Below are 26,585 nucleotides of genomic sequence, written 5' to 3' on the forward strand. Positions count from 1 at the left end.
AGTCTCTCCCACGATCACGCGTGCATGCTCAGTCGCTTCAGTCGTGTCCGACTCTTTGCGACCCTATGGACTGTAACCTGCCAGGCCCCTTTGTCCATGGGACCCCCAAGCAAGAATACTGGAGTGGGTTGCCATTTCCTTCTCCAGGAGATCCTCCTGACTCTGGGATTGAACTCACATATGTGACTAGCGTCTCCTGTATAGCAGGCACATTCTTTACCCACTGAGCCGCCTGGCAAGCCCTCCTACAACCATACTAGACTCCAGTGAGTCCCAGAGCTAAATGCAGTTCGGCCGGGTTGTATTTTTGGGAGTTTTCCCACACGGGCCTGGCTCCTGTGTTCTACTGAAGACCCTCCCTGCGAGCTCCCTGTTGCTTGCAAGACCCTCACGTCTCCTGGTTCTGCTGTTTGGGATCCCTCTGTGGTTATCTGGCTGCAATAATGCTCCTGCAGCAGGGGCAGCTGGCTGTCCAGCTCTCACAGCTAAACCAAAGTTCATGAAGATTTTAACTCTGCGCTAAGCTTAAGAGACTGCAGCTAAGGGGCCAATGCTATACACTGTTTACAGCCCCATAAAACTGTTCCCTCGATGTAAGAGCACAAGCAAGGCCAACCTGTAAGGGGGCAGGGGGCCGCGCATGCCCTTAGTTCCCTGGCTCCACACCTCACTGCAGGGCCCTATGGAAGTTTTAGGGGGAGCCAAAGTGCATCTTTCGGACATTTTTGTCACCTAAAACCAGCCGGGTGGTTTCTATGCCCTGGAGAAGCCAGTCCGGTGAGTACGGTGGCTGACCAGGGGACGTGGGGTTAGGACTGAACAGCAGGCTTGCCTCACATACCTCAGCAGGAAAGAATCTGACAGAGAACCAGAGATGGGAAAGTGATCTCAAAAGTCCATTAGAAATGGCAGGAGGCGAGGTTTATTCACAGACTCTAAAGCAGGAGGTGCAAGCACCACGTGGGTGTTTTGGTTAACGGTGCCTGCGCTCTGCAGAGACGGTGGGTGCAGACCCCCAGCTCTGGGGGAGAGGGGCCCCACCCGCCACTCCATGCCCAGCACGTACCTTGGCTGATCTCGTGACGGCCCCGATCTCCGAGTACAGGTCCGAGCTGTCTGGGAAGTTCTCCACCACCATGGTGCACACATGGTGGAGAAGTGACTGCTTGTGCACCGTGTCTTTGACTTCTGGAACCTTCTCGAGGTAGCTTAACTCAAACGCTTTGGCCTATTTGGGCAACATAACATAAAGAGAATGGAAGAACAAGTTTTTTCTTTTATTTAGTTGGAGGATAATAGCTTTACAATGTTGTTTTGGTTTCTGTCATACAACAATGTGAGTCAGCTATAAGTAGACATATGTCCCTCCCTGTGAACCGCCCTCCCACCCCCCCCCCCCATCCCACCCCTCTAGGTCGTCACAGAGCGCCAACTGGAGCTCCCCGTGTTATACAGCAACTTCCCACTTTGTTATCTATTCCACACATGGCGATGTCTATGTTTAAAAGCTACTCTCTCTCTATCTGTCCCATCCCCTTCTTCCCCTGCTGTTCTCTATGTCCGCCCTCACCAAAAAAATCTATAAACAGTAAGTGCTGGAGAGGATGTGGAGAACAAGTGTTATGCAGACTCTTAGAAAGGTACAAATGGTTAGAATTAACACCCTTTAGGAGGAGCCCAATATTTAGTTCCTTTGGGACTGAAGCATCTCAGGCCACATGCTCCAACATCCTTAGCGGACCACACAAGCACCAGCCACCCTGATAGTGAAATGAGCCTCCAGCCCTTCCTGATCATGGCCATCAGCCACGGGCTAGGGCCCTACTCCTAAATCAGGGTGCTGGGTGTGGGGTTTCTGCCATGTAGGCAGCCACAACTTCCTAATCCCATAATTGGGGATTTTCTACTTCCTGGCTAAAGATAGGCCAGTTTTTTTTGTTGTTGTTGTTTAAGTGTGTTTATAATGTGTATGGGTACAAATATTTAAGTGATAAGCTCAGGGAGAAAAAGAAAAAGATTGTAGAAGAAAACATTTCCAAAGTCAATTGTGAGAGGAGCCAACCTTCCTAAGGAATAATGTGCTTATTTTTTTACATTTTCTTATTTACAGCAAGATACAGGCTTGAATAAATAGGCCCTGATATTTTAAGGACAAAAGCTCTAAATTTTCACTAAAAAACAAAAACAACGAAAATTGTTCAACTGTGCCTCGGAAGATCAGTGACCCACCAGCAAGGGGAGGGCGGGGATTCTGTGACCAGAGAGGTAGGAGGAAAAGCATGTGGAGACTTACATTGGTTCCATTCAGAAAGTTCCCAATGGCTAGGAGAGTAGACAGGATAAAGCCCAAGGTTTTATTGTTCTCCAGCTGGTCTATTCCTTCCTTCAGGTCCAAAAGTGGTTCTGCCACTTCCTTTCAATTAAAAAAAAAATTAGAAGATGATAGAGTGTACACGTGGCTTTACTTTGCTCTTTCACATTTTTGTACAAGGTCATAACCAGTGGAGTCCTCCCAGTATAAGGCAATCCCGTGTGACTGGCACGTGCTTTCAGGCATGGAAAAGGGCAGAAAGGTGACAGGAGAAAGTCTGGCCCCAGAGTCTCTTCAGTGGAGACCAGGTGGGTCCCTGTGGCTCACAGGAGCTTGGCTAGGTGTCTTTCCCCTTTTTCTGCCCATCTCCCAAGCTCTCTCCCAACTATGACTGATGTTTGCAGAACTCATCCTTCACATGTCCCTTCAGCATCTGAACCACGGTCTTCCTCTTTGTCTTTCTCCTCCCAGGCAGGTGATGCTGGAAACTGGCATCACTGTCCCAGGGCCCAGGTCTCCTAACATCCCCTCTAGGCACCCTGTGGCTGGCCACCTCTTGGCCTGGGTTACTTTCTAGAAGACCACCATCCTCATGACTCCCACCGCCTTCCTAACTCCCAGTCTCTCAGACGTGCAGCCTGTCCTATAACCTCGTGGCCTCAGTCTCTCCTTCCCTCTGTCCTATTGTTTCATAACAGCCCCCCATCTCAGCATCCGCACTGAGGCTCTCCCTGAGCCTGGACCCCAAAACCAGCAGCTTGAGCTTCATTCATTCCAGCCTTACTTCTGCTCAGCAGACCCTACCAGTCCCCAGCCAAGGCTGACCGATGACCTGTTTTCTCCATGAAGTTACTTCACTTTGCTACAGAAAATCACTCAAGTAGGCTGACTGGTTTTGCAACCAAGTTACCTGAGCCCCCCTAGACTTCTTCATCCCTGTCCAATTCTGGAATGAAGTCAAACACAGCAGTTTCTCCTGAAACACCCTAGGCCCACTGCTACCTGTGTGGCCCTCAGTAAGGAACGTACTTGTCCTTTACAGAAAGAGGAAGATCACACAGCTTCTGCACCTTCCCCGGGCACTTCTCACTCAAGCTCACCTCCAGCTCACCATGCATCCCTCCCTGGTTCTCTCCACTGATTTCTTCTGCTCAGTCTGCCAAAATACCTCGTGCCAGACCAGAGAGGACACCTGCTTCTTCTACTTTCTACTAGAGATGAGTCTTCCCTGCCTTCACTATCAAAAACCCTTTCCTTCTACTCTCCTTCCAACCTCTTGCAAGCTGTCCATCTCAGGTATTCTACTGAGAGCCTCTCTCAGAGGAACTCAATGACCTGCTAATTACCACAGTCAATGGCAGTGAGGCGACCATCAGACAGAAGGATTACAAGTCACTTTCCATATTGAGTTTTTCTGTATTTTCTACATTGAGCATATAGAGTCAGAAAAACATTTAATAATTGTTTTTTTTTTTTTTTTTAAGCTAGTCAAGTATCTGAGGCTGGTGTCAGGCAGACACTTTAGAATAACCCCTCAATGGTAAAGGCTCAGTGTAGACACATCCCCAGCACCATCAACTCACCCTTCAAACCCTGTCTCAGGAATAATAGTTCACTACGTTCACCACTAAAAACTGGACTTTCTCTACCCTGGGGACATAAGACTGGCTGCCTCACTTCCTAAGTGCTTGCCTTTTCTGTAGTTTCATAATCCATTTTGAATGCCCAGAGGTGGAGCCGTGCTGAGAGCTCGCTGATGGAGGAGAGTGTCAGGAGGAACTGCTCTGCGCTGCCCAGGGGCACCTCAGGGTTGGCCAGCTGTGCTTCCTGAATCTTCTGCTTCTCCTCTTCCGTGGGAATCATGGTTAGAATTTTCTGGAAAGATGGAAGGATAGCGTATACTCTTAGTGATGGACCCTGTGATGTTTCCAAATTCATATGGTAATTTTCCAGCCAGGTGGGAGAGATACTCTGTTGCCAGGGCTCTTTTCATAAACAGGCGTTACATACAGATAAACTTTTGAGCAGAGAAGCCCTACATAGCATCTAAACTCACATTCAATGGTTTTAACATTCCATCTCTCTCTAAGTCTCCAGTTTCATAAGCAACTTCCCCAGATTTCCTGAGTCTTGTACATGAACATTCCAGGCAAGAAAGGGATGGGGGACGAGAGAAAGGTGAGAGAATAGGATAAAAGATTAGAGACCAGCTCCCTGTACCTTAAGAAATCAAGTGAAACATGTTAAGAACATATACTTTTTCTCATGGATTAATTTTGGATCTTACAAAAATAAATCATTTCCAAAGAACTCAGATTAACTTTTATACCACAGGTCATACTATAATTTTAATTGTTTTAAATATTTCAAATGTATTTCAAGTTTTATACAGAAATTACAACATTTTAACTTATTTAACTTATATGCAGAGTACATCATGAGAAACGCTGAATGGAGGAAGCACAAGCTGGAATCAAGATTGCCCGGAGAAATATCAATGACCTCAGATATGCAGATGACACCACCCTTATGGCAGAAAGTGAAGAACTAAAGAGCCTCTTGATGAAAGTAAAAGAGGAGAGTGAAAAGTTGGCTTAAAGCTCAACATTCAGAAAACTAAGATCATGGCATCCGGTCCCATCAGTTCATGGCAAATAGATGGGGAAATAGTGGAAACAGTGGCTGACTTTATTTTTCTGGGCTCCAAAATCACTGCAGATGGTGATTGCAGCCATGAAATTAAAAGACACTTACTCCTTGGAAGGAAAGTTATGACCAACCTAGATAGCATATTAAAAAGCAGAGACATTACTTTGTCAACAAAGGTCCATCTAGTCAGGGCTATGGTTTTTCCGGTGGTCATGTATGGATGTGAGAGTTGGACTATAAAGAAAGCTGAGTGCCTAAGAATTGATGCTTTTGAACTGTGGTGTTGGAGAAGACTCTTGAGAGTCCCACGGAGACTGCAAGGAGATCCAACCAGTCCATCCTAAAGGAGATCGGTCCTGGGCGTTCATTGGAAGGACTGATTCTGAAGCTGAAGCTCCAATACTTTGGCCACCTGATGTGAAGAACTGACTCCTTTGAAAAGCCCCTGGTGCTGGGAAAGACTGAAGGCAGGTGGAGATGAGGCTGACAGAGGATGAGATGGCTGGATGGCATCACCGACTCGATGGACATGGATTTGGGTAAACTCCAGGAGTTGGTGATGGACAGGGAGGCCTGGTGTGCTGCAGTTCATGGGGTTGCAAAGAGTCAGACACAACTGAGAAACCGAACTGAATTGAATATCAAACTCAAGTCTAACTAAGGAACAAACAATGATGGTCCTTACAAAGAGCAATACTTACCTACTAATGGAAAGAGTATCACTTTCTTCTTCTATTTGTTTCTGGTAAAAGTCAATTTTGGAAGACAGAGGAAGCAAACAGGTGTCAGAAGGATTATGATTCTTATAGGTTCCAATTCCTCAGTAATTACATTTTTAATGAAGGTCAAAATTCCCATCATGTGACACTGTACATACCACATTATTAAAGGGAAGGTGTCATTATTTTTCTTTTTAGTAACTTACAGTAATGCATTAATTCTAAGCAGCTTTAGTTACTGCTCAACAATAGCAAAACCTCTGGATAAGGTGTGGGAAGGAGTTCCAGTTCTGGGAGACACGGGTAAGTACTGTCCCACTGAATGCAACTACACACCCTGGACAGTAGGCAGGGAGCAGCTATTTGAAGACTTAAAAAAAAAAAAAATCAACAGTAGCAGGTGGACAGAGGGAAGAAAGACCAGAACTGGAAGTTCAACTGAACTGGTAATGAGTTGACCATTTTCCCTCTGGTATTCCCCAACCAGGGATCAGGCAGCCCACAGTCTGGAAGAGGGTATCTGGGGCAGACAGAGGCTCCAGGGGAGCCTGCAAGTTCTTTCTCCTGGTGTGGGAAAGGGTCTCCGAGTGGTGATGGCAGGGGTGGCAGGTCCAAAATCTCACGTGAAGGGAAACTTCCTCTCCCATCAGTGGAGCTGTGGCCGCAAGAGGTGGGGCCAACCACCGTTTCTTCTCCACCCTCACTTGGCTTAGCCCCAGACATGGGCACAGTGACAGCAAGTGCATGGCAAAGTGAGGTAACTAAAGTCCCAGCTTTACTAAAAAGGAAGGGCCCAGAAAACCGGAAGGCAAAGGGGAGGTCATGAAAAATGAAGAGCCTGCCAAGCGAGGGCACAAAGCTGTTTCAGAACTTCTGAGCTTCTCCCTGAACTGCTCATGTATGAATCTGACCTTCAACAGCATGTCAGAGGCTTTGAGACCCGAACTGGACTTTGAAAACTGAGCTGATACTGGGACCACAGTCTGCAGAAGGTAGGTCAGAATCTGTGGCCTGAACTCAAATAGGGGATGGAACAATTCTCAAATTCTTTTTATGAGATTAGAATGAGCCCGATAAAGAAACTCAACAAAGATAATACAAGAAAACTCCAGACCAATATCTTGATGAACCAGATGTAAAAAATCCTTAACAAAATATTTTACAGTATATAACTAAATGCCAATATTTTAAGATATATAAATCTATTGCTATATTTTATATAGCAATATATTTGAAAATAATCTCAAGGTTGGCTCAAAATGAAAAAAAAATCAATCAATGCAATTAATCTACCAGATTAACAGTGTGAACAAGAAAATTCACACAGTCATTTCAATTGATGCAAAGAAATTTTGATAAAACTCAATTTCCATTCACAACCAAAAACTCAGGAACCCATAATAGAAGAAATTTTTCCGACTGGACAGGTGACATTAATTTTAAAAAAAAAACCCACAACTCATTTCATACTTAATGGTGACAGAGAGAATGTTTTCCCTCTAAGATGTGGAACAAGACAAGGTGTCCACTCTCACCATTCTTATTTAACATTGTGTAGAAAGCCTATCGAGGTACATAAAATTTCAAAAATACATACAGATTGGAAAGGAAAAGATAAAACTGTCCCCATCCCAGATGGCATAATTGTCCACATAGAAAATTTTGAGGAATCGACAAAACAACCTAGTGAGTTAAACAATGTTGCATGATACAAGGTCAATACACAGAAAATCCATTTTATTTCTGTACATTACTAAGATGTGATTACAAACTAAAATTTTTTTTTAAATATTGTTTAGGGATTAATCTAACAAAGTATGTGTAGGATCTGCCTGTGGAAAGTAGAAATGCTGATGAAAGCAATCAAAGATGAACTAAATAGACAGGGGATGAACTGTGTTCACAGACTGAGTGACTCAACATAGTCAAGATGTTAGTCTTCCCAAAACCGATCTATAAATGTAACTCAATTCCAATCAAAATAGTATGATTTTTTTTTTGTGGCTATAGACAAGCTGCTTTTAAAAATTATACAGCAAGGCAGAGAACCAAAATAGTTGATCCAAAATAATTCTGAAAAAGGATACCTTTGAAGGAGTCACAAAGACCTACCACAAAGCTGCAGTATTAAGACAGTGTGGCAAGGGCTACAGGGCAGGATAGATACATAGATTGGTGGGAGAAGACAGGGCATCCAGAAATAGACTATGCAGATATGGCCCAGGGATTCTGACAAAGGTGTGAAGGCTGGCAAGGGACAAATGGCAGTGTTTTCAACAAATGATGTTGGACCAACTGGAATCCATATGCAAAAAGTGAACCTCAACTGAAACCTACCTTCTAGATAAAGTGTTAGTTGCTCAGTCGTGTCTGACTCTTTGCAACCCCATGGACTGTAGGCCACTAGGCTCCTCTGTCTATGGTACTCCCTAGGCAAGAATACTAGACTGGGTAGTCATTTCCTCCTCCAGGGGATCTTTTTGACCCAGGGATCAAACTCAGGTCTCCTGTATTGCAGGCAGATTCTTTACCATCTGAGCCACCAGGGAAGCCCTTCTCAATAAGTTAACCTCTAGAAAACTAGATAACTTTCTGCTGCTGCTGCTAAGTCGCTTCAGTCGTGTCCGACTCTGTGCAACCCCACAGACAGCAGCCCACCAGGCTCCCCCGTCCCTGGGATTCTCCAGGCAAGAACACTAGAGTGGGTTGCCATTTCCTTCTCCAGTGCATGAAAGTGAAAAGTGAAAGTGAAGTCGCTCAGTCATGTCCAACTCTGTGCAACCCCATAGACAGCAGCCCACCAGGCTCCTCCATCCATGGGATTTGCCAGGCAAGAGTACTGGAGTGGGTTGCCATTGCCTTCTAGATAACTTCTAGTTAACTAGATAAATTAATTTCTAGATAACACTATCTTCTAGATAAGTTAACTCAAAAGGGATCACAGATATCAAAATAAAGGTAACACTACAAAACTTTTTGAAGGAAACACAGGAAAAAATCTTTGTGATCCAGGTTACACAGTGAACTCCAAGACATGATAACAAAAAAGAATAGGTTAATAAATTAACGTTGATTCAAATTAAACACTTTTTCTCTGTGAAAGACACTGTGAAGAGAATGAAAAGACAAGTTACAGTTCCTCAAAAGATTAAACACAGAGTTATAATATGTCCCAGCAATTCCATTTGCATTTACCCTGGAAAAATCAAAACTTACGTTCACACTAAAACTTGTATTTGAGCATTTGTAGTAGCTTTATTCATAACTGCTAAGAACTGGATGAAGCTAAATACTCTTCAATAGGCAAATGGATGAAGAGTCAGTGGTACATCCCTACAATGCAATGATACTCAGCAACAAAAAGGAATCAACTGTAGATACAAACTGCAACTTGGATGAATCACAAAGGCATGATCATGCTGAGTGGAAGAAGTCATTCTCAAAAGGTTACTCACTGTAAGACTCCATGTATGCAACATTCTTGAAAATACAAAACCACAGTGATGAGTATAGATTCTTGGTTACCAGGGGCTAGGTGGGTAAAGGGTGTGACTAGAAAGAGATAGCGCAAAAGCTTTTTCAGCAGATGGGACTATTTTGAATCTTGACTATAGTGGTCACTGCAGGAATTCATATGTTTTAAACTGGGCTTCCCTGGTGGCTCAGAGGGTAAAGAATCTGCCTGCAATGCAGAAGACCTGGGTTCAATCCCTGGGTTGGGAAGATTCCCCTGGAGAAGGAAATAGCTACCCACTCCAGTATTCTTGCCTGGAAAATCTCAGGGACAGAGAAGCGGGGTGGACTACAGTCACTGGGGGTGCAAAGAGTCGGACAAGAGACTAGGCACTAAGACTCAATAGATCTGGACTCCCCTAAAGTCAATTTTCAGCTCAGTTCAGTTCAGTCATTCAGTCGTGTCCAACTCTTTGAGACCCTATGGACTGCAGCACACCAGACCTCCCTGTCCATCACCAACTCCCGGAGTTTACCAAACTCATGTCCATTGAGTCGGTGATACAATCCAACCATCTCATCCTCTGTCGGCCCCTTCTCCTCCTGCCCCCAATCTCTCCCAGCATCAGAGTCTTTTCCAATGAGTCAACTCTTTGCATGAGGTGGCCAAAGTACTGGAGTTTCAGCTTTAGCATCATTCCTTCCAAGGAAATCCCAGGGCTGATCTCCTTCAGAATGGACTGGTTGGATCTCCTTGCAGTCCAAGGGACTCTCAAGAGTCTTCTCCAACACCACAGTTCAAAAGCATCATATGTTCGGCACTCAGCTTTCCTTATAGTCCAACTCTCACATCCATACATGACCACTGGAAAAACCATAGCCTTGACTAGACGGACCTTTGTTGACAAAGTAATGTCTCTGCTTTTTAATATGCTATCTAGGTTGGTCATAACTTTTCTTCCAAGGAGCAAGTGTCTTTTAATTTCATGGCTGCAGTCACCATCTGCAGTGATTTTGGAGCCCAAGAAAATAAAGCCTCTCACTGTTTCCACTATTTCCCCATCTATTTGCCATGAAGTGATGGGACCAGATGCCATGATCTTAGTTTTCTGAATGCTGAGTTTTAAGCCAATGTTTTCACTCTCCTCTTCAACTTTCATCAAGAGGCTCTTTAGTTCTTCTTTACTTTCTGCCATAAGGGTGGTTTGTCATCTGCATATCTGAGGTTATTGATATTTCTCCTGGCAATCTTGATTCCAGCAGGTGCTTCATCCAGCCGGGCATTGCTCATGATGTACTCTGCATAGAAGTTAAATAAGCAGGGTGACAATATACAGCCTTGATGTACTCCTTTGCCAATTTGGAACCAGTCTGTTGTTCCGTTTCCAGTTCTAACTTGCTTCCTGACCTGCATATAGATTTGTCAGGAGCCAGGTCAGGTGGTCTGGTATTCCCATTTCTTTCAGAATTTTCCACAGTTTGTTGTGATCCACACAAAGGTAATTTTACTCCGTATTAATTCAAAAAATTAAAAGTAACAACATAAAAGACTGGAGACTTGACATCATAATCAGCAAACATGCAGATATTTACACAATCATGCCTCAGGATGCATCTAGGTGGAACAGTAGTTGTCCTGGGCTCATGAATGTTATCAGAGAGGGTGGCCTAGGGAGGTTAGCAGAAGCCAGTGACACCAAACTGTATTGAAGATGTGTTTGGGATGGGGTCAGAGTGAGGTCACAGGTGGTGAGCTCTAGATACTTCTTTTTCCAACATCCTCTCTATCATGCCCCAAACACAGATTAAGTGGGTGGAATGGAGCACTGGGGAGATGCTCAGCCCATTGCCGACCCACAGGCTGATGCTATTGATCCCACCTGCCAACACAGAAGACACTTCAAAAAGACCAAAAGAATCCAAGCAGATGTCACTTATTTCAAAACACCTAGCATTTAAACTAGTTTTCAAAAGGAAAACTCAATGAAAAATTTGTATTTTCATTTTCTTAATGTTCAAATTGTTTTAAGCATGTACAAGGATTCCAAAACAGAAAGTTGTCAACACTTTTCCCCTTCTTCAGAAGGCATTTTCATGTGATGATTTTTGTTGCCTTTTTCCTTTGGGAAAGTAATCAAACAATCTTACTTTTTGTTTTTCACTTCTCTGACTAATTTAAACCATTTGTTCACTGTTGAAGATTTATGAGGTTGCCATCTGCCAGTTAATTTTACTTTTTTTTGCATATCACTGACAATAAAAATAGTCATAAGACAGGGGGACAGCAGGTCAAAGCTACCTTGTACAAGGTGTCACCCCCATTTTTCCATGAGCAGATGATAATGGAATAAGCATACCTTTAATCTGCTCTTTACCATGTCAGTAGATTTACTGATGACCCTGTGATGATCATCTGGTTTCACAAGGAGAAAAACATCAAACAAGACCATGACATAATAATCTCAGTGGTTTTTTGCTTTCTCCCAGACAGTGTTTCTCTAGCACTGCTTTAAGTATGCTTGCCTTTGTATCGGAAAATCTTATTTCAGAGGAAAATGCCTACGTCTTATTTTTTATGGACCCAAATATTCTGGGGTTTGGCCATTTCATTCACCTGCAGATGAGACCATAATAAGTAATCATCGTGCCTCGTGAATTCTGAATAGAACCCTGGCTATGACTCTGGATAAGTATCTAACAGCAAAAAGTTGGAGCTGTTATGGCCGAGGCTGGATGGTTTGCAACCTGCCATCCCATGAGATAATGGCTTTCCATCATGCACAGAGTCTCATAGAGAATTAAAAAAAAAAAAAAAACACAAACAACTCCGCGAGGTTAAAGGTTAACTTCTCAAGGTTCTCTTTCAATGGTATCTTCTTTCGTTCTTGTGACCACTTGGTGAGGCAGGTAAGGCCGAATTATGCAGCAAATTTGAAGATGAAGATGTGGTGCCTGAAGTCAAGCTGGATCAACCGAGGCAGAGCTGGAGACCCACCCAGGGGCTCCTCCTACTTTCCAGCACCACCTCCACAGGACACTCTGGTTCCTGGGCCTGCAGACCCCACTGACTGGCTCCTGCACTCAGGTCCAACTGTGTGCTGCCAGCTCTCACTCAGGACCCACAGACAGGGTCCCCCAACACGCCTTGAAAAGATGCTGCAGTTTTGTACAGGCAGCCAAAGGGAATGTCTGTTTCTAGGATGCTGACTGGCCTGGCAGCCAAGCAGTGTCAAGCTAAATGTCGTTTGGGACCATTCAATTGTGTTAACCCTCTGAGTGGACACAGATGCTACAAAATGAGAAAAGCAAGGAAAAAAAGAAAACCCTCTTTCAGGTCAGTCGATGAGTCTTGTCCAACTCTTCATGACCCCATGAACTGCAGCACACCAGGCTTCCATATCCATCACCAACTCCTGAAGCATACTCAAACTCATGCCCATTGAGTCAGTGATGCCATCTAACCATCTCATCCTCTGTCATCCCCTTCTCCTCCTGCCTTCAATCTTTCCCAGCATCAGGGGTTTTTCAAATGAGTCAGTTCTTTGCATCAGGTGGCCAAAGTATTGGAGCTTCAGCTTTAGCATCAGTCCTTCCAATGAATATTCAGGACTCATTTCCTTTAGGATGGATCTCCTTGCAGTCCCAGTCCAAGGAACTCTCAAGAGTCTTCTCCAACACCACAATTCAAAAGCATCAGTTCTTCGGCACTCATCTTTCTTTATGGTCCAACTCTCACATCCATTCATGACTACTGGAAAAACCATAGCTTTGACTAGATGGACCTTTGTCGGCAAAGTATGATACCTCAGGGACATTTTACATGGGAAAATATCATTAATGCAACTTAGGGATGGGCCCCAATCATATTCTAAAATTTAATACTCTTATGAAGAATGACTTTCTTAATGAAGTTAGTTAATTAACTCCTGTGGGTTTTCATGATGAGTCAGATACACAACATGGAGTTGCCAAGCAGGATGTCAGTGAATACATCCTAATCACATCCGGGTACACAGAGGCTTCATGCAGCCCCATTAGGCCATGGTGCCATGCTACAGAGCAGATAGTTTAGCAAAAGGCCATTTGGGTATAAGCTGGAAATCATATTAGTAAAGATCTGTAAGGACACGACTATCATCTCTTCTCAGCCCTGATGTAACTTCTGAACAACAAGGCTAGCCAATAAGCTCTGGGAGACTGACTCTGCACAGGATGGACACCATCTCTGCTCCCGAGGGCCCCTAGATCGGTGGTCACAGGCAGCAGGCAACAACTGGGAGAGCCTGGGTTACAGGTTCCCCATGAGGACTGGTTTCTGCTGGACTCTTCTCAGCTATAACCGACAAGCATTGTAAATACACACTCTCTCTGCATTCACTCAAGCAGCTTCAGAGAAGCGGTTCTCAGTCAGGGTGATTCTGCCCCCACAGTATGTTGACACAGTCTAGGAGACATTCTGGGTTGTCACCACTGGGGCAGTGCTACTGGCATCCTGTGGACAGAGGTCAGGGATCTGTGAACACCCTACAAAGCACAGAGCAGCCCCTACAATGAAGAACAGAATGGCAACAGAGCCACAGCTGAGAAACCCTATTCCAGTGAAAAGTGTGACAAAAATGTGTAACTCCATGTTAATGACTATATATGGTCTATTAAAAAGCAGAGATATTACTTTGCCAACAAAGGTCCATCTAGTCAAAGCTATGGTTTTTCCAGTCATCATGTATGGATGTGAGAGTTGGACTATAAAGAAAGTTGAGTGCTGAACAAATGATACTTTTGAACTGTGGTGTTGGAGAGTCCCTTGGACTGCAAGGAGATCCAACCAGTCCATCCTAAAGGAGATCAGTCCTGAATATTCACTGGAAGGACTGATCCTGAAGCTGAAACTCCAAAACTTTGGCCACCTGATGTGAAGAACTGACTCCTTTGAAAAGCCCCTGGTGCTGGGAAAGATTGAAGGCAGGTGGAGAAGGGGATGACAAAGGATGAGATGGTTGGATGGCATCACCGACTCAATGGACATGAGTTTAAGTAAACTCTGGGAGTTGGTGATGGACAGGGAGGCCTGGTGTGCTGCAGTCCATAGGGTCGCAAAGAGTCAGACATGACTGAGCGACTGAACTGAACTGAACTGATGATCTACCGAGGCCTCACGACACAGCAAAGTCTCAGGAAGGGTTAGGCAGTGTGTTCCGCAGCTGTATTTGTTTGCTGTATGTCATATCAGATGGAGGAAAACGGTAGGCAGCACTGTGATGCAGACTGCAATGTCCCATGTGTCTCCTCACTCCCCTTTCGGATTCCCTCTTGTTCCTCTCTGTGGGTGAGTCCAGACCCAGAGAGCCCACCTGGGCTGGCCACCCCCAGAACTGGCCCGTGGTTTGCACTTCAGACTCAGGTTCTAGAAACCACATTTCAGTTAGACCTCTTGCTGGCTTGTGAACTTGGGCACAGACAGACTAACTTTGTCTGTTGAGACTAACTCTTCAACTTTAAGATGAGGAACGGAACAGGATGCACCTCGTAAGGTTCTGGTGAGCCTCTGTGAGCAGCCCCTGCTTGGCGTCTGGCCCGGAGAAGGGAACCCGTGAATGTCCAGTTTATTAATGTGCTGCTGCCCCTCTATTTGTCATCATTACTTTTCCATAATCATTCCTTCCTGGCGCAAAATGGTGCTCAGCTGGAAACCAGTCAGAAAAGGAAAAAGTCATCAGATTCATTCTAAAGTCTGAGTAACTTATTGTATCTGAACTTCCCCTACCCAGGGAGACTGACATTTTGGGACAGAACAAAGGCAAAACCCAAGGAATCTGTCTCTTTTGATGGACTTTCAAGTTCTCATGGCAAGAAGGGGAAATATTCTTAAAAGGGGAAGTTGTCATTTTTTCCTTCAATCAAGCTGCCTCTGGCTGCTTTTGAAGCCTCTCTATGTATGAATCTGAAGCTTCTGCAATCTTTCAAAGATCCTGTGGAGTAAACAGGATGGCCAATCACGCACTAGCACCTACACCTGCTTGTGTGAGAGATACTTTGCACTTGATTTGAGCCAACTGGCAGCCCCCACCTGCCCGATGGACATGAACGCTCTTCTCCCTTGTTGCTCTGGGGGCCCCAGGGTGAAGCTGCCCCATACTGAGGCCAGGCCTGCCCCCTCCTTTCCCACTGCCTGGCAGCTGCCTCAGTGTCCCCCTCTGTATTTGCCTGCTGTCTCCTTTGGGCCCCCTCTCCCGTCTGACACGTGCCCTCACTCCCTGCCTGTGCTGCCTGGCCTGACTCTAGGGCTCGGGCCACTCTCTCTCCAGCCAGAGGCCAGGGTATGTCCCTCGACATACCTGCTCCTGGCACAGGCCACGTGGGTGCTTCCAGAGGCAGAGCTGTTCAGGCCTTGTACTCGTTTCCCAGGTTTGCTATAACCAAGCATCACAAACTCAGGGGTTTCAAACCAGGGGAATGTGTTCCCTCACAGCCCGAGAGACTAGAAGTCTAACATCAAGGTGTCCGCAGGGCGATGCTCTTTCTGAAGACTGAAGGGGAGGATCTTTCCTTTCCTTTTCCTCGCTTCTAGAAGTTGCAGGCACTTCTCGGTGTCCCTTGCCTTGTGAGCACATCCCTCTAGCTTCTGCCTCCATCATTCCACGGTGTTCCCCTCTGGGTGTCCTCTGTGTTCACATGGCCTTCCCCTCGCTATGTCTGTGTCCAAACTTCTCTCTTCTTAGAGGGGCTGTCAGCCAGTGGAGCAGGGCCCACCTTAATCCAGGATGACCTTATCTTAGCTTGATCATGCCTGCAAAGACCCAACTTCCAAATAAAGTCACATTCCAAGGTTCTGGGTAGCATGGATCTTGAAGTCTGTACTCAATCCAGTACAAACCTCTAGGAACACATCTTCTATTGTGGAGGCCTCTGCTTTCCAAAGCACAAGGCATACCTGCCCACCTGGGTGGCAAAGGCACCACTTTGCCCCAAGGCCTCCATCACCCCCTCCCACACTCAGGCCTGGGGGTGCATCCAGCACAGCCCCCCAGCCCTTCTTCACTTCCAACTCTCCTGCTGAAGCCCCTCTGCCTCACTGCAGCCAGCCTTCACTGGCTTCCTTCACTCTCGAGTCTTTCAAATGAGACTGGATATGTGGGAACCTCCAGTACAGAGATGCTTTCAAGGAATCCAGGGCTCCTTGCCAACAGGAGGCGGCATTGGCTGCCACCAATGTCACGACGCTGTGTCCTGAGATTCCCCACTCTACCCGGTGGGTCCCCAGGCCGGTCACGCCCCTGGAGGCATCTGTGGGCCAAGCCACTGGCTCCACTCACTCTTTCTCCATTATTAGAAGAGGCGATTGAACTTCCCACAAACGGACACCAGCCCACAGTGGAGGGTGCTGGACCCTGGCAGAGCAGGGGGGCTGAGGCTCCAGCTGGGGTGCCCACCAGTCACACAGTCACAGCCAGGACAGCCAAACGCTCTCCACTTGTGCCACTCAGACCAACAGACGCTGAGGACCCAGTTGGCTTGGGCTCCCCAGCTGAGCAAATGAACCCCATCTCTGCACACCACAACGGGCGCCAAGAAAGCAACAGAGCCATTTACATGGAGGTGAGCGTGCACAGACAAGCCTACTTTTAATGAAACGTATTTGGTTTGAAAGGATGTGAACGAAGGCATTCCAGTGCCCCGTGTAGGCTGTCAAGTTCTTCCGCGTCAAGGCAGGCAGAGTGTGGTCAGAAGGAAGTTAATGAATGAACCTGATCTTCCCAATAAGCAAAGTAGGGTTTCTTCCCACCTCCCCCTCAAGAAGTTAAAAAAAGGATGTGACTACTCAGAGTCTGGCTGAGACAAAACAGTGCCAAGCCACCCTGTGGAGAAAGAAAGTCACATTGGACAGTAATGCAACAGAACATAAATAACACTCTGTCGAGCTCCTCTTACCTCAATCCCTTCTTTGTTTAAGGCATATTCATCAAAATTCAAAATGGCTATCTTAATCGTTCTTGGAGGGGGCAGGACCGTCAGGCCAATATTAATAGCATTGCTCCTCTTGGAGTCCAGGACAATGATCTCCTGCTTTTTTCCATCTGCAGCCGTTTTCTTGTGATAAAATAAGGAGAATCCAAGATTAATGCCTCATCTTTGGTCCTCTATTAAAAATAAACTCACGACTTATTTAGAGATGAAAACAAATGGCCCCGGTTCAGCTCAGGGAGGGACTGGCTACCGCTCAGCAGCATGGCGGAGGTCAGGGATTAGCCCCGAGAAGCCGCCAAGAGGGGGGCAGCCATGGAACTTCTCGAGTCAGACACATTACAAAATAAAATTGATTTTCCTTCAATTGGGAAAAAATGTGATATTTTGCAAGGAGGAGAAAAAAAAAAAAAAAGAAACACCCTGTTTTTTTCCATAGAAGCAGTGGAAACAGGATTCAGACCTTTCAGAGTTCCCTTCCTGCAGGCTGCGAGGTGTCGGAATGTGCCTTGGTTGGCCCTGGAGCGTGTGGTGCATGCCCAGAGATGGAGAAAGCTGGTCCACGCGCCAAGGAGACGGGAGCCAGGGGGGAACCCAGCATCGCTGGCGGGTCAGCCCTCTGCATCTCCGGGGCTCCTCTCGGCATCCCGCCCTGACACCTGAGCACTCTCCTGCCGCATTCATACATCTGGATGCAGCCCACTGGGCGGGTGAAGAGCAGTGAGGGACGGACTGGCAAAGAGGCCAAGGAGGGGGGCCATGCCCCCTGCTGTCCCGGGCATCCTCGGAGCAGCTCCTGTTGCTAGCCTGGGGCTGGCACACGGCCAGAAGCTAGGAAGGGTGTAAGGTGCAGAGCCAGTTCTCACCTCTGCCCAGAGCTATGATGACAAGGTCCCCAACTTTCCCCTTCCACTCTCAGGAAATCAAGGGCAGGTGGAAATGGGGACAGGTGGAAGGAGGCCGGTCAGCAAGCTCTCTGAGCTATGCAGCCTCCCTTGGGGCCACAAGGCCTGCAGGTTGATGATTCTGATTCATGAAACAAGCCCAGGGTGACGAGGATGGGTGAGACCATGCAGCAGGCTGAGGGCGAGGCTCACTGTGTGAGGGGCCCAGCTTCGGGGCAACAACTCACCTGGTGATGGAGGGGGTGAGGGTCTGGAGCAGCTGTCACACGAGCTGGACCCTAAAGACTGTCTGGGACTAGCCTGGGGCTGGGGGAGACGGTGACGGAGAGGAGAGACTATTCCCTGGCCTTTGAATAGTGCCATGGAACTGCCAGGGATGAAGCTGGAGGTTGCCAGGGCCACATCAGGGGACTCCACGAGTCAGCTGCTCAGAACCCCTCTGCAGACAGGTCCCAGCCAAGCAGCTGACGCCAGTCAGCCTCCTGCACTGAGGCCTTAGCCTCTCCTCTGAAGAAGGGAACCAGGCTGGGCCTGGTACAGCTGAGTGGCTGCTGTGGCACTAGAGGCTGGGAGCTGGCAAGGAGAAACTGGCTGTGGCCCCTTAAGTCCTACTGAGCCCTTCCAAACTCAATTGCTAATGTTCTATTTTAGGTCCTTAAATATGCATTTGGGACTAAATTACAATTTCTTCATGAAGAAAATAACTGAAAGCATCCCAGCCATTTGGGCGCCTGGTGGCCAGGAGGAACAACGCCTGTGGGTGTGTTGTCGGCTTGGAACTGCGGGCTCTCAGGACACGTGGCATAAATGCACCCCTACCCTGCAGGGCAAGCTTGTCTTCTATATGTTTAAGCCAATAAGCTTATCAGGAGCTCCTGAAATGTAGCTGAAATCTACTTTAAAATATTGTTTGGGGGTTTCCCTGGTGGTCTGGTGGTTAACAGCCCACCTGCCAATGCAGGAGACACGGGTTCGATCCCTGGTCCGGGAAGATCTCACATGCCGCGGAGCAACTAAGCGTGTGAGCCACAGCTACTAAGCCCGCGCTCCAGAGTCTGCAAGTTACAACTACTGAAGCCTGCGCACCTAGAAACCATGCTCTGCAACAAGAGAAGTCACAGCAATGAGAAGCCCACACACGGCAACTAGACAGTGGCCTCCACTCAAAGCAACCAGAGAAGAGCCTGTGCGGCAACAAAGACCCAGCACAGCCAAAAATAAAGAAATAAAAATAAAATTATTAAAAAATATGTTACTTTGTTGGAATGCTAAGAAGGCATGAGAAAAGGTTTGACAAAATGCTGAAGAAGGGAATGAAGAGGGACGTGATGACCTGTGTGCCCACCTTGGGGCAGCAGGGTGCCCACTCCTCCAGGCACTGCTGGGGGCCTGCCCAACATTGAGTCCCTCTTCCCTGCTCACCCATATGGCCTGGATTTCTTTCAGGCTGGTAATATGTTAGTGAAATCAATCACCTCCCTGGACCCTTTGCAGCTAAAGCTGGCAGTTTGGGTTTCTCTTTTCCTGCTTCAAAAGGGCTGGACCCGTGAGCCATGCCTTTTGCCCTTCCTCCATCTTCCTGCCTACAATGTGGACATGAGGCCTGGAGGGGCAGCATCTCATGAGCGTAAGGAATGAGGCCTCATGGGTGGCGGCACGGAAGACAGAAGCCTGGGACCTGGCACGGGAGAGGCACCGACCCAGAGCTGGACTCTAGCATAGGAGGCACTGACAGAAAGGCGAGGACTCCCCGGGAATCATTAGCCCCTAGACCCCCACCCATAGAGTTCCTGGGAGCCTGCAGAGATGCCTGAGCAGGCCCAGCCCCACTGCTGCGTTGTGCAAATGAGAGCGAGATGCCCAGCCTGAGGGAGACACAGCCCCATGGCTCAGATTTCAGCCTGCCCCCCTCAGCCAGGGTCCACCTACAGCAAGCACTCAGGACAGTCCCAGGGGGTGGCTCTGAGCCTGACATGTCCTTTTCCTCGTTCTCAGCAGAACTCAGTTCACATCAATGGACACCCTCTGCTCTCATAAATCAAGACAAAGCCAGCCTCTGGGCATCCTGAGATAATGGGGAAGCTGTTTCTACCGATGACAGGTTTTCAGAGCACGTCCACCCACTTCGAGAAGGAAGGAATAAGAATTAGTCATAACTGAGGCTGAATTATTAACTCTCTGGATTTTATCCAAGAGGTATTTTAAATGCCCTTCTTCGTAACTGAAACAGTCTGCTGGATGCCACTGACCCCTCAAGTGCCTTGGCAGCCACTCTGCCCGAGATAGCGTGAGTCACGTGGGCTTGCCCAACTGTCTCCTCCCCTCACAACAATCCACAGCGGCATCTGCAAGGACAAGCCAAAGTGCTCTGTGCCCGGGAGCACACGCTGGTGTCCAGGGATTCCATTATCAATTGTGATCCATTTCAATCCTCCAAGCTCCAGATCAGCAAGAGGGACCTGCACTATGTCCTTCACCTGGTCCTGTGTCTGAGTGACTGTCGGCCATCCTCTTCCACAAAGTCTCTCGTGTCCTGCCCTTCACTCCCCCCACCTCCATCCCAAGCCCGATCCCTGGGGCCAGGAGCAATACAGGCCCTACTCGAAGGAAGTGACACAATTTTACTGAGAGTAGTAAAAGAAGATGTGGGCAAACGAGAAACATCGTGTTCCTGAATAGGAAGTCTCCAGTGTTAAAAGGATGTTCATTATCTTGCCTCATAAAATTTATACACAAATAACATATTTATTATGTATGCAGGTAAAGAACCACCTGTAATGCAGGAGACCTGGGTTCGATCCCTGGGTTGGGAGATCCCCTGGTGAAGGGCATGGCAACCCATTCCAGTATTCTGGCCTGGAGAATCCCCATGAACAGAGGAGCTCGCGGGCTATAGTCCATGAGGTCACAAAGAGTCGGACATGACTGAGCGACTAAGCACAACACACAGCATATATTTAAAGTGATTCTAATCAAATTCCAAGAAGATATTTTTGGAATTTTAAAATATTCTAAAGTTACTATGAAAGAGTATATGTGTAAAAAGATCCATAAGTAGAAATAATATAATATCTATCCAATCAGCCATAAAAACTTTCTATAAAACTGATATAATTAATGTGTGGCATTGGCACTAAACGGCTATACTGATAATACAGACTAGAATAACAGAACAGAGAAAGCTGTCTATACAATGATCCAGGGCATTCCAACAAGACAGCAAAACCGTGAGTCACAATCCATTATGAAGGCCTGATTCTAATATGGAACCAAAGTTACTTTAAGTAAAAACAACCAGTACGGTAGATTAACACCACAAAAGACTGGATTGACTGAGATCTTTCTTCTTAAAACAAACAAACAAACAAAACAAAGCCAGCAGAAAGCAAGAACACAGGCTTGCGTGGGAATGGCCAAGGGTCATCATGGTGGGGTTATGCCACACCTCATGAGACCCCTTTGCTGATTTTGGAATCCCAAGACATTATCAGTGATGATCCATGACAAAGCCTGAGCAAAGGCAGGAGAAGAGGCTGAAAAGCAAACTCAGTCCCTCAACTGTCTCTTGTTGGTTGGCAGGGTATCTTCCCTTATTTATTATATTTTTTGCCTTTCTTTCAACTGTAGATCTCATTTCCTTAAATGGTATTTCCTGAGTGCTTATTAGGTGGCTACTTGAGTGGGGACATTTTTCATGGAGACCAACAAAAAATGTAGGGGGCCAGGATGCCACCGACAGCAATGATCAATCCTGGGGCAACAGGAAATCAGGGTATCTCCCTTAGTTCTTTGATAGAAGGTCAATCAGCCAAACCTGTGCCCTCAGGGCTCAAGAACTCACAGGGAGAAAAGGATGTTGACGGAGCAGCTATTCATCAGGTACCAGGTGCAGGATGCTGGACTTGGGGATGCTGAACATGAAAACTGGAATAATTGTCTCTGGGGCAAGATAGCTGCCCAGCTAAAGAGTTGTGCAAGATGGAGTGGGGAAACCAGGGTGGGCATGTCTCTGGACATGCAACTGACCCCAGTACTTCCAGAAGTGCTCAAGGTAAAAGAGGAACTTGCTTCTTGAAGGGCCAGGGGTACTCTGGGAGAAGGTCAGGCTCTGATTTGCTCCCAGAAAGCCTAGTGAAGCTGAATTTCTGAGCCAAATGAGGTGGCGACACCCAGAGCCTCCTTCAAAGCAGCAACTCTCAGGGAGCCTCCAACATGCTAAGAGTTGCCCTCCCAGAAATACTGTCTCTGGAGAAATGCTTCAGGCTTGGACGGAATGTAGGGTTTTGTTTGTTCTTGACTTGGCCAAGAGGACTGCAGGGAGGGAGGAGAGGATGTAACAGCCAAAACAGAGAGAAAGGGAGGTCACCCTCTATGGAAAGAGATACTGTCAAAGCTAGCAGAGACCTCTTAGAAGGGTGGGAAGGAGGTCACTGAGGCAATTCAGCTCCTTTCCCCCAAACTGTCCAAGAGGGCTAAGGATCCAGTTTCAGGAAGCAGAAGCGAGCCCCTCCAAGAGGATGCTTTAAACAGGCAGCACCCAAGGCCACAAGAGTCACAGAATTTCTGAGAAGCACAGAGGGGATTCTCCATTTAAGCACTGATTGCTAACTGCCAGGGCTTAAGGGTGAGGGCTGGGACTTCTCTCTGCAGGCCTGGTGGAGCCCAGATTCACTTGGTGGTCAGCTCCCTGGGTTGGAGTGGGCCTTCTAGAACCAAGCAAGTCCAAGAGGTTGGGCCCTGCAAACTCAGCCACTCCAAGGGGCAGAAAGTCACCTACAACAAGAAGATTTTCTAGAACAGTTAAACCAGATGTTCAGGTCCACTCAGCGGGACTGTGGGGCTACAGCAATCCTGATGCTGGGATGGATGACCAGGGGCCTCAAAGAGAGGAGACAAGTATGCCAGGTTTTTGGATATAACAAAGTATTGCTTCCAAGAACAAGTCTTTCAGAATTTCTAAGTAAAGTGACAAACTTGATTCTGAATGGTCATGGGGGTAGGTGACCACCATGTGTGACCACAACATGATTTTGTTCAATATCCTGAGGGTAAGACCATCACTTCCCCTCATAATCATTCGGATTTGGAAAAGAAAAGGGTGAGCATTCAGGCAGCAGTTAGGAAAAGGTGGAAAGGAAGACTTTAATGCTAAATAGGAGTCCTTAAACTTAGAGGCTAATTTAAAATCTCACACTAGAATCTCAGGAAAGTCACGTGAGGCAAAGGATAAGAAAATCAATAGCATAAAAAATGAAGACCTGTCAGCACAGCACGAAAGTACATTCTCCCCTGTTGCCCTGGGTCTACTTAACAACCCCAGGAGGTCAGGCCTACAGGCTCAGGCCTGGCTTCTCCACCACACCCCACCCATAATTAAAAACAGGCTCAGAGAAGTCTACTGACTTACTCTAAGTCACACAGAGGGAGAGTCCAGACCAAATGAAATTTGAAATTGCAGTAGCAAAGCACACGGACCATTGAGGAGAAAGAGAGAGTCTTTTTCAAAAAATGGCAAGCTTTCAAAAATCCCCAAGGGAAGAGAAGGAAGAAGTGTCCAGAGCGTGAACTTGAAAGGAGCCAAAACAAAATGGAATCTGGGGCTCACAGGAGCCCTGAAGGGTAACGGAAAATATCCAGAGCAGCAAATCACTCAGGTGAGTCAACTGGGGTCTGACCCATTCCCACCCTGGCGACCTGGGCAAGTCACTGCCCCCCTCTGTACCTCCTGTTCTTTCTGGGACCCAATCTCCCAGAGTTTGTTAGGAGGATGAAATAAGATAATGGATGTAAATCAGTGAGAGAAACACTCAGCCTCTGGTAAGCATGACAGAAGTGTCTGCTAGGACTATTAGAATAGTATTACTGAGACTTCCCTGGTGGGGCAGTGTAAAAGAATCTGCCTGCCTGCCAATGCAGGGGACATGAGTTCAGTCCCTGGTCTGGGAAGATCCTGCATACCGTTGAATAACTAAGCTTGTGAGCCACAATTACTGAAGCCCTGAAGCCTGTGCGGCACAACAAGAGAAGTCAGGCAACAAAGAGAGGACCCTACTCACCACGACTAGCAAAAGCCCGAGCAAAGCAATGCAGACCCAGCCTGGCCATAAACAAATGAATAATAAAAAAAAAGAATAGTATTATTGGTATGGATACATGTGAAGTACTTAGGCCAATACCTGGAAAATAGTGTTTTAGTTCCTTTCACTATTGGCTCTTTTTTAAAAAATCATTTTTAACCTAATGATATTATATTTTAAAAATAAACGGTTTATCAATGCATGTTTTTCATAACTAACACATGTACTACATTTACTGACGACAGGCACCTAGGTACATGGGAGTGTCAGATCAGAGCAGTGTCCCCACCCCAACAGTGATAGCTCCAGGGGGAAGTGGAGGGACTTGGCTCTCAATCTAGCCTCCAGGGCTGCTTCCCAACATGGGCAACTCCCTCGGAGCTTCCTGAAACGAACTTGTGGATGCTCATGAGAGTCTGCACGGATCCCCAGGAATATGAGCCCCCGAGTGGGGAGCAGATCTAGTAGTGAGTTATCTGGAGTGGTTCTGAAGGTCTCCTTGCAGAGGAGGTGGTAGCGAACGTCCTGCTTTCTGTTTTCAAGGAGGACAATATTAAAGTTGTTTCCACATGCTAAATTCCCTCTGAGGCCAGAGACTGGACTCCAGGACTAATGGAAAGGGGCATTCTGGAGAAGAGAACAGGACAGTCTCCTTCTGGGCCAGGAGACTTGGCTGCCTCCTTGGCTGAGGGCAGAATGGGCAAACGTTAACTTACCACCTCCGACTGGGAGAAACTCAACATCATTTATCTAAGGAGGAAACATGTCTGATCAACCTACTGGCGTTTTCTGAAGGAAAACCAGGAAATGTAATTTATTTAGGCCAGTGCTTTACAATTTTGGGGATACAAGGGGGCACTTTTAAAGAACAGTGATGCCTGGGTTCCATCTCAGAGGTCCTGACCTCCTTGATTAGGAGTGGGCACAGAGGTCTAAAAGATGTGAGTGTGACCAGTCACCAACTTAGACTTGCAAAAAGTCTTAAGGCTTGAGATGGGATTGTTGGGTGAGTAAAAAGTTGTTCTTTCAGAAAGAATACAATTTAAAAATAGGCAATGAAAGGCAGGGATCAGAGAACATTTCTTAGGATATAAAATCAGGGTTCCCCCCGCTCTCCCACCCCTGCCATTCAAAGGTACAGCAAGGTCTGATCTTGCCACTTTCATGAATGATGTGGGATAATGTCCCCACAGCTAGAGACGATGTAGGAAGTTTTCACTGATGCTAAAAGGAGTCTGAGATGCCCAACAGATGTCAGGGTCATCCCAGCCCTGGGAGCTGAGCTGTCAGTGACTGAGAAAGCATCCTTCCACACTTGGGGGTTAATGAGCTCCGTGAAGCTCTGGTGTTGAGCACAGTGGGCTCCCAAAGACACGGCACACATTGTGCCCTTGCTAACCCCATGCAACCAGATCATGGGTGTGGTACTTGGAAATAAACACAAAACCCTGCTCCATCTCTGCGCACAGCCGCGGGGCTTCTGCCGTGGCGTGCCATGATAAAGACGGCTAAGGTCCAGAGAAGGGCCACCGTGAAGGCACAAACTTCCACGTAGCGGGAGAGGATGAAGCAAGCAGAGTAGGGAGGAGAGCTTGGGCAAAGATTGTGGAGGCCCGCAGTCCAGGCAGGTGGACAGGGCTTGCCTTCCAAAGTTTTTTGATATGCTGCCACGGAGGATCACTGCTTTGAGTTTTTATTTTTATTTATTTATTTTTTTTTGCTTTGAGTTTTTAAAGAGCAATTTTACTAGCAGTAAAGGATGCGGTTTTAAAAAGTGGATATTCAGCACACAGAACTTATCATCCCAGAGGGTGCAGTGACTGAAAATAGAAACTGGGATAAGGACATGATTTATTAAGAGAACTCAGAGTCTTGGAGAATACTGCTAAGTTTGAGAGTATTTCCATGAAAGGCGACCGACCTCTCAAAATGCTTGTCAGCATCACTGTCACAAACCCCAGGGCTGGCTCAGCGAGGCACGAGTTCTAGAAATGGGAAATCATTCCTCCTCACTCCCTGCTAGCTGCCAAAAGGGTGACGCCACAGGATATTTTCAAAACTGTCTGTTGAAAAAGTGTCCACGATAGTGATGCCACAATACAGCTATCATAACGATGTGACTGCTATGAGATTTTCCCAAGTTCTATAATGAGGGAGATATACATCGGAAAGCATGAAGGCAAAAGCAGAACAACAACAAAAAAGCCATGGAAGGGAGTATGAAAGTGAACATCCCTCAATCGCGTCCGACTCTTGGAGATCCCGTGGACTATGTAGTCCAGGGAGTCCTCCAGGCCAGAATACTGGAGTGGGTAGCCGTTCCCTTTTCCAGGAGATCTTTCCAACCCAGGGATCGAATCCAGGTCTCCCGCATTGCAGGCGGATTCTTTACCAGCTGAGCCACCAGGGAAGACCAAGAATACTGGAGCGGTAGCCTTCCCTTCTCCAGGGGATCTTCCCGACCCAGGAATCAAACTGGGGTCTCTTGCATCGCAGGCAGATTCTTTAC

At 46.8% G+C, this 26,585-nt stretch overlaps 1 protein-coding gene across 9 annotated transcripts in view; it reads right to left on the bottom strand.

The window, feature by feature from the left end:
- The window catches only part of FHOD3 (formin homology 2 domain containing 3), a 528,593-nt gene that overhangs the window by 37,113 nt on the left and 464,895 nt on the right, over window positions 1-26,585 (bottom strand). For all 9 annotated transcript variants that reach the window (XM_042239380.2, XM_027960707.3, XM_042239379.2 and 6 more), the window contains 4 exons: window positions 17,062-17,220; window positions 4,004-4,186; window positions 2,294-2,413; window positions 1,067-1,228 (listed from right to left, as the gene is read on the bottom strand). In XM_042239380.2, the coding sequence (XP_042095314.1) occupies window positions 1,067-1,228; window positions 2,294-2,413; window positions 4,004-4,186; window positions 17,062-17,220 (624 nt within the window). The remainder of the gene's footprint in view (window positions 1-1,066; window positions 1,229-2,293; window positions 2,414-4,003; window positions 4,187-17,061; window positions 17,221-26,585) is intronic.

Source organism: Ovis aries, chromosome 23 (assembly GCF_016772045.2).
Source record: "Ovis aries strain OAR_USU_Benz2616 breed Rambouillet chromosome 23, ARS-UI_Ramb_v3.0, whole genome shotgun sequence".
NCBI classification, from domain to species: Eukaryota; Metazoa; Chordata; class Mammalia; order Artiodactyla; family Bovidae; genus Ovis; species Ovis aries.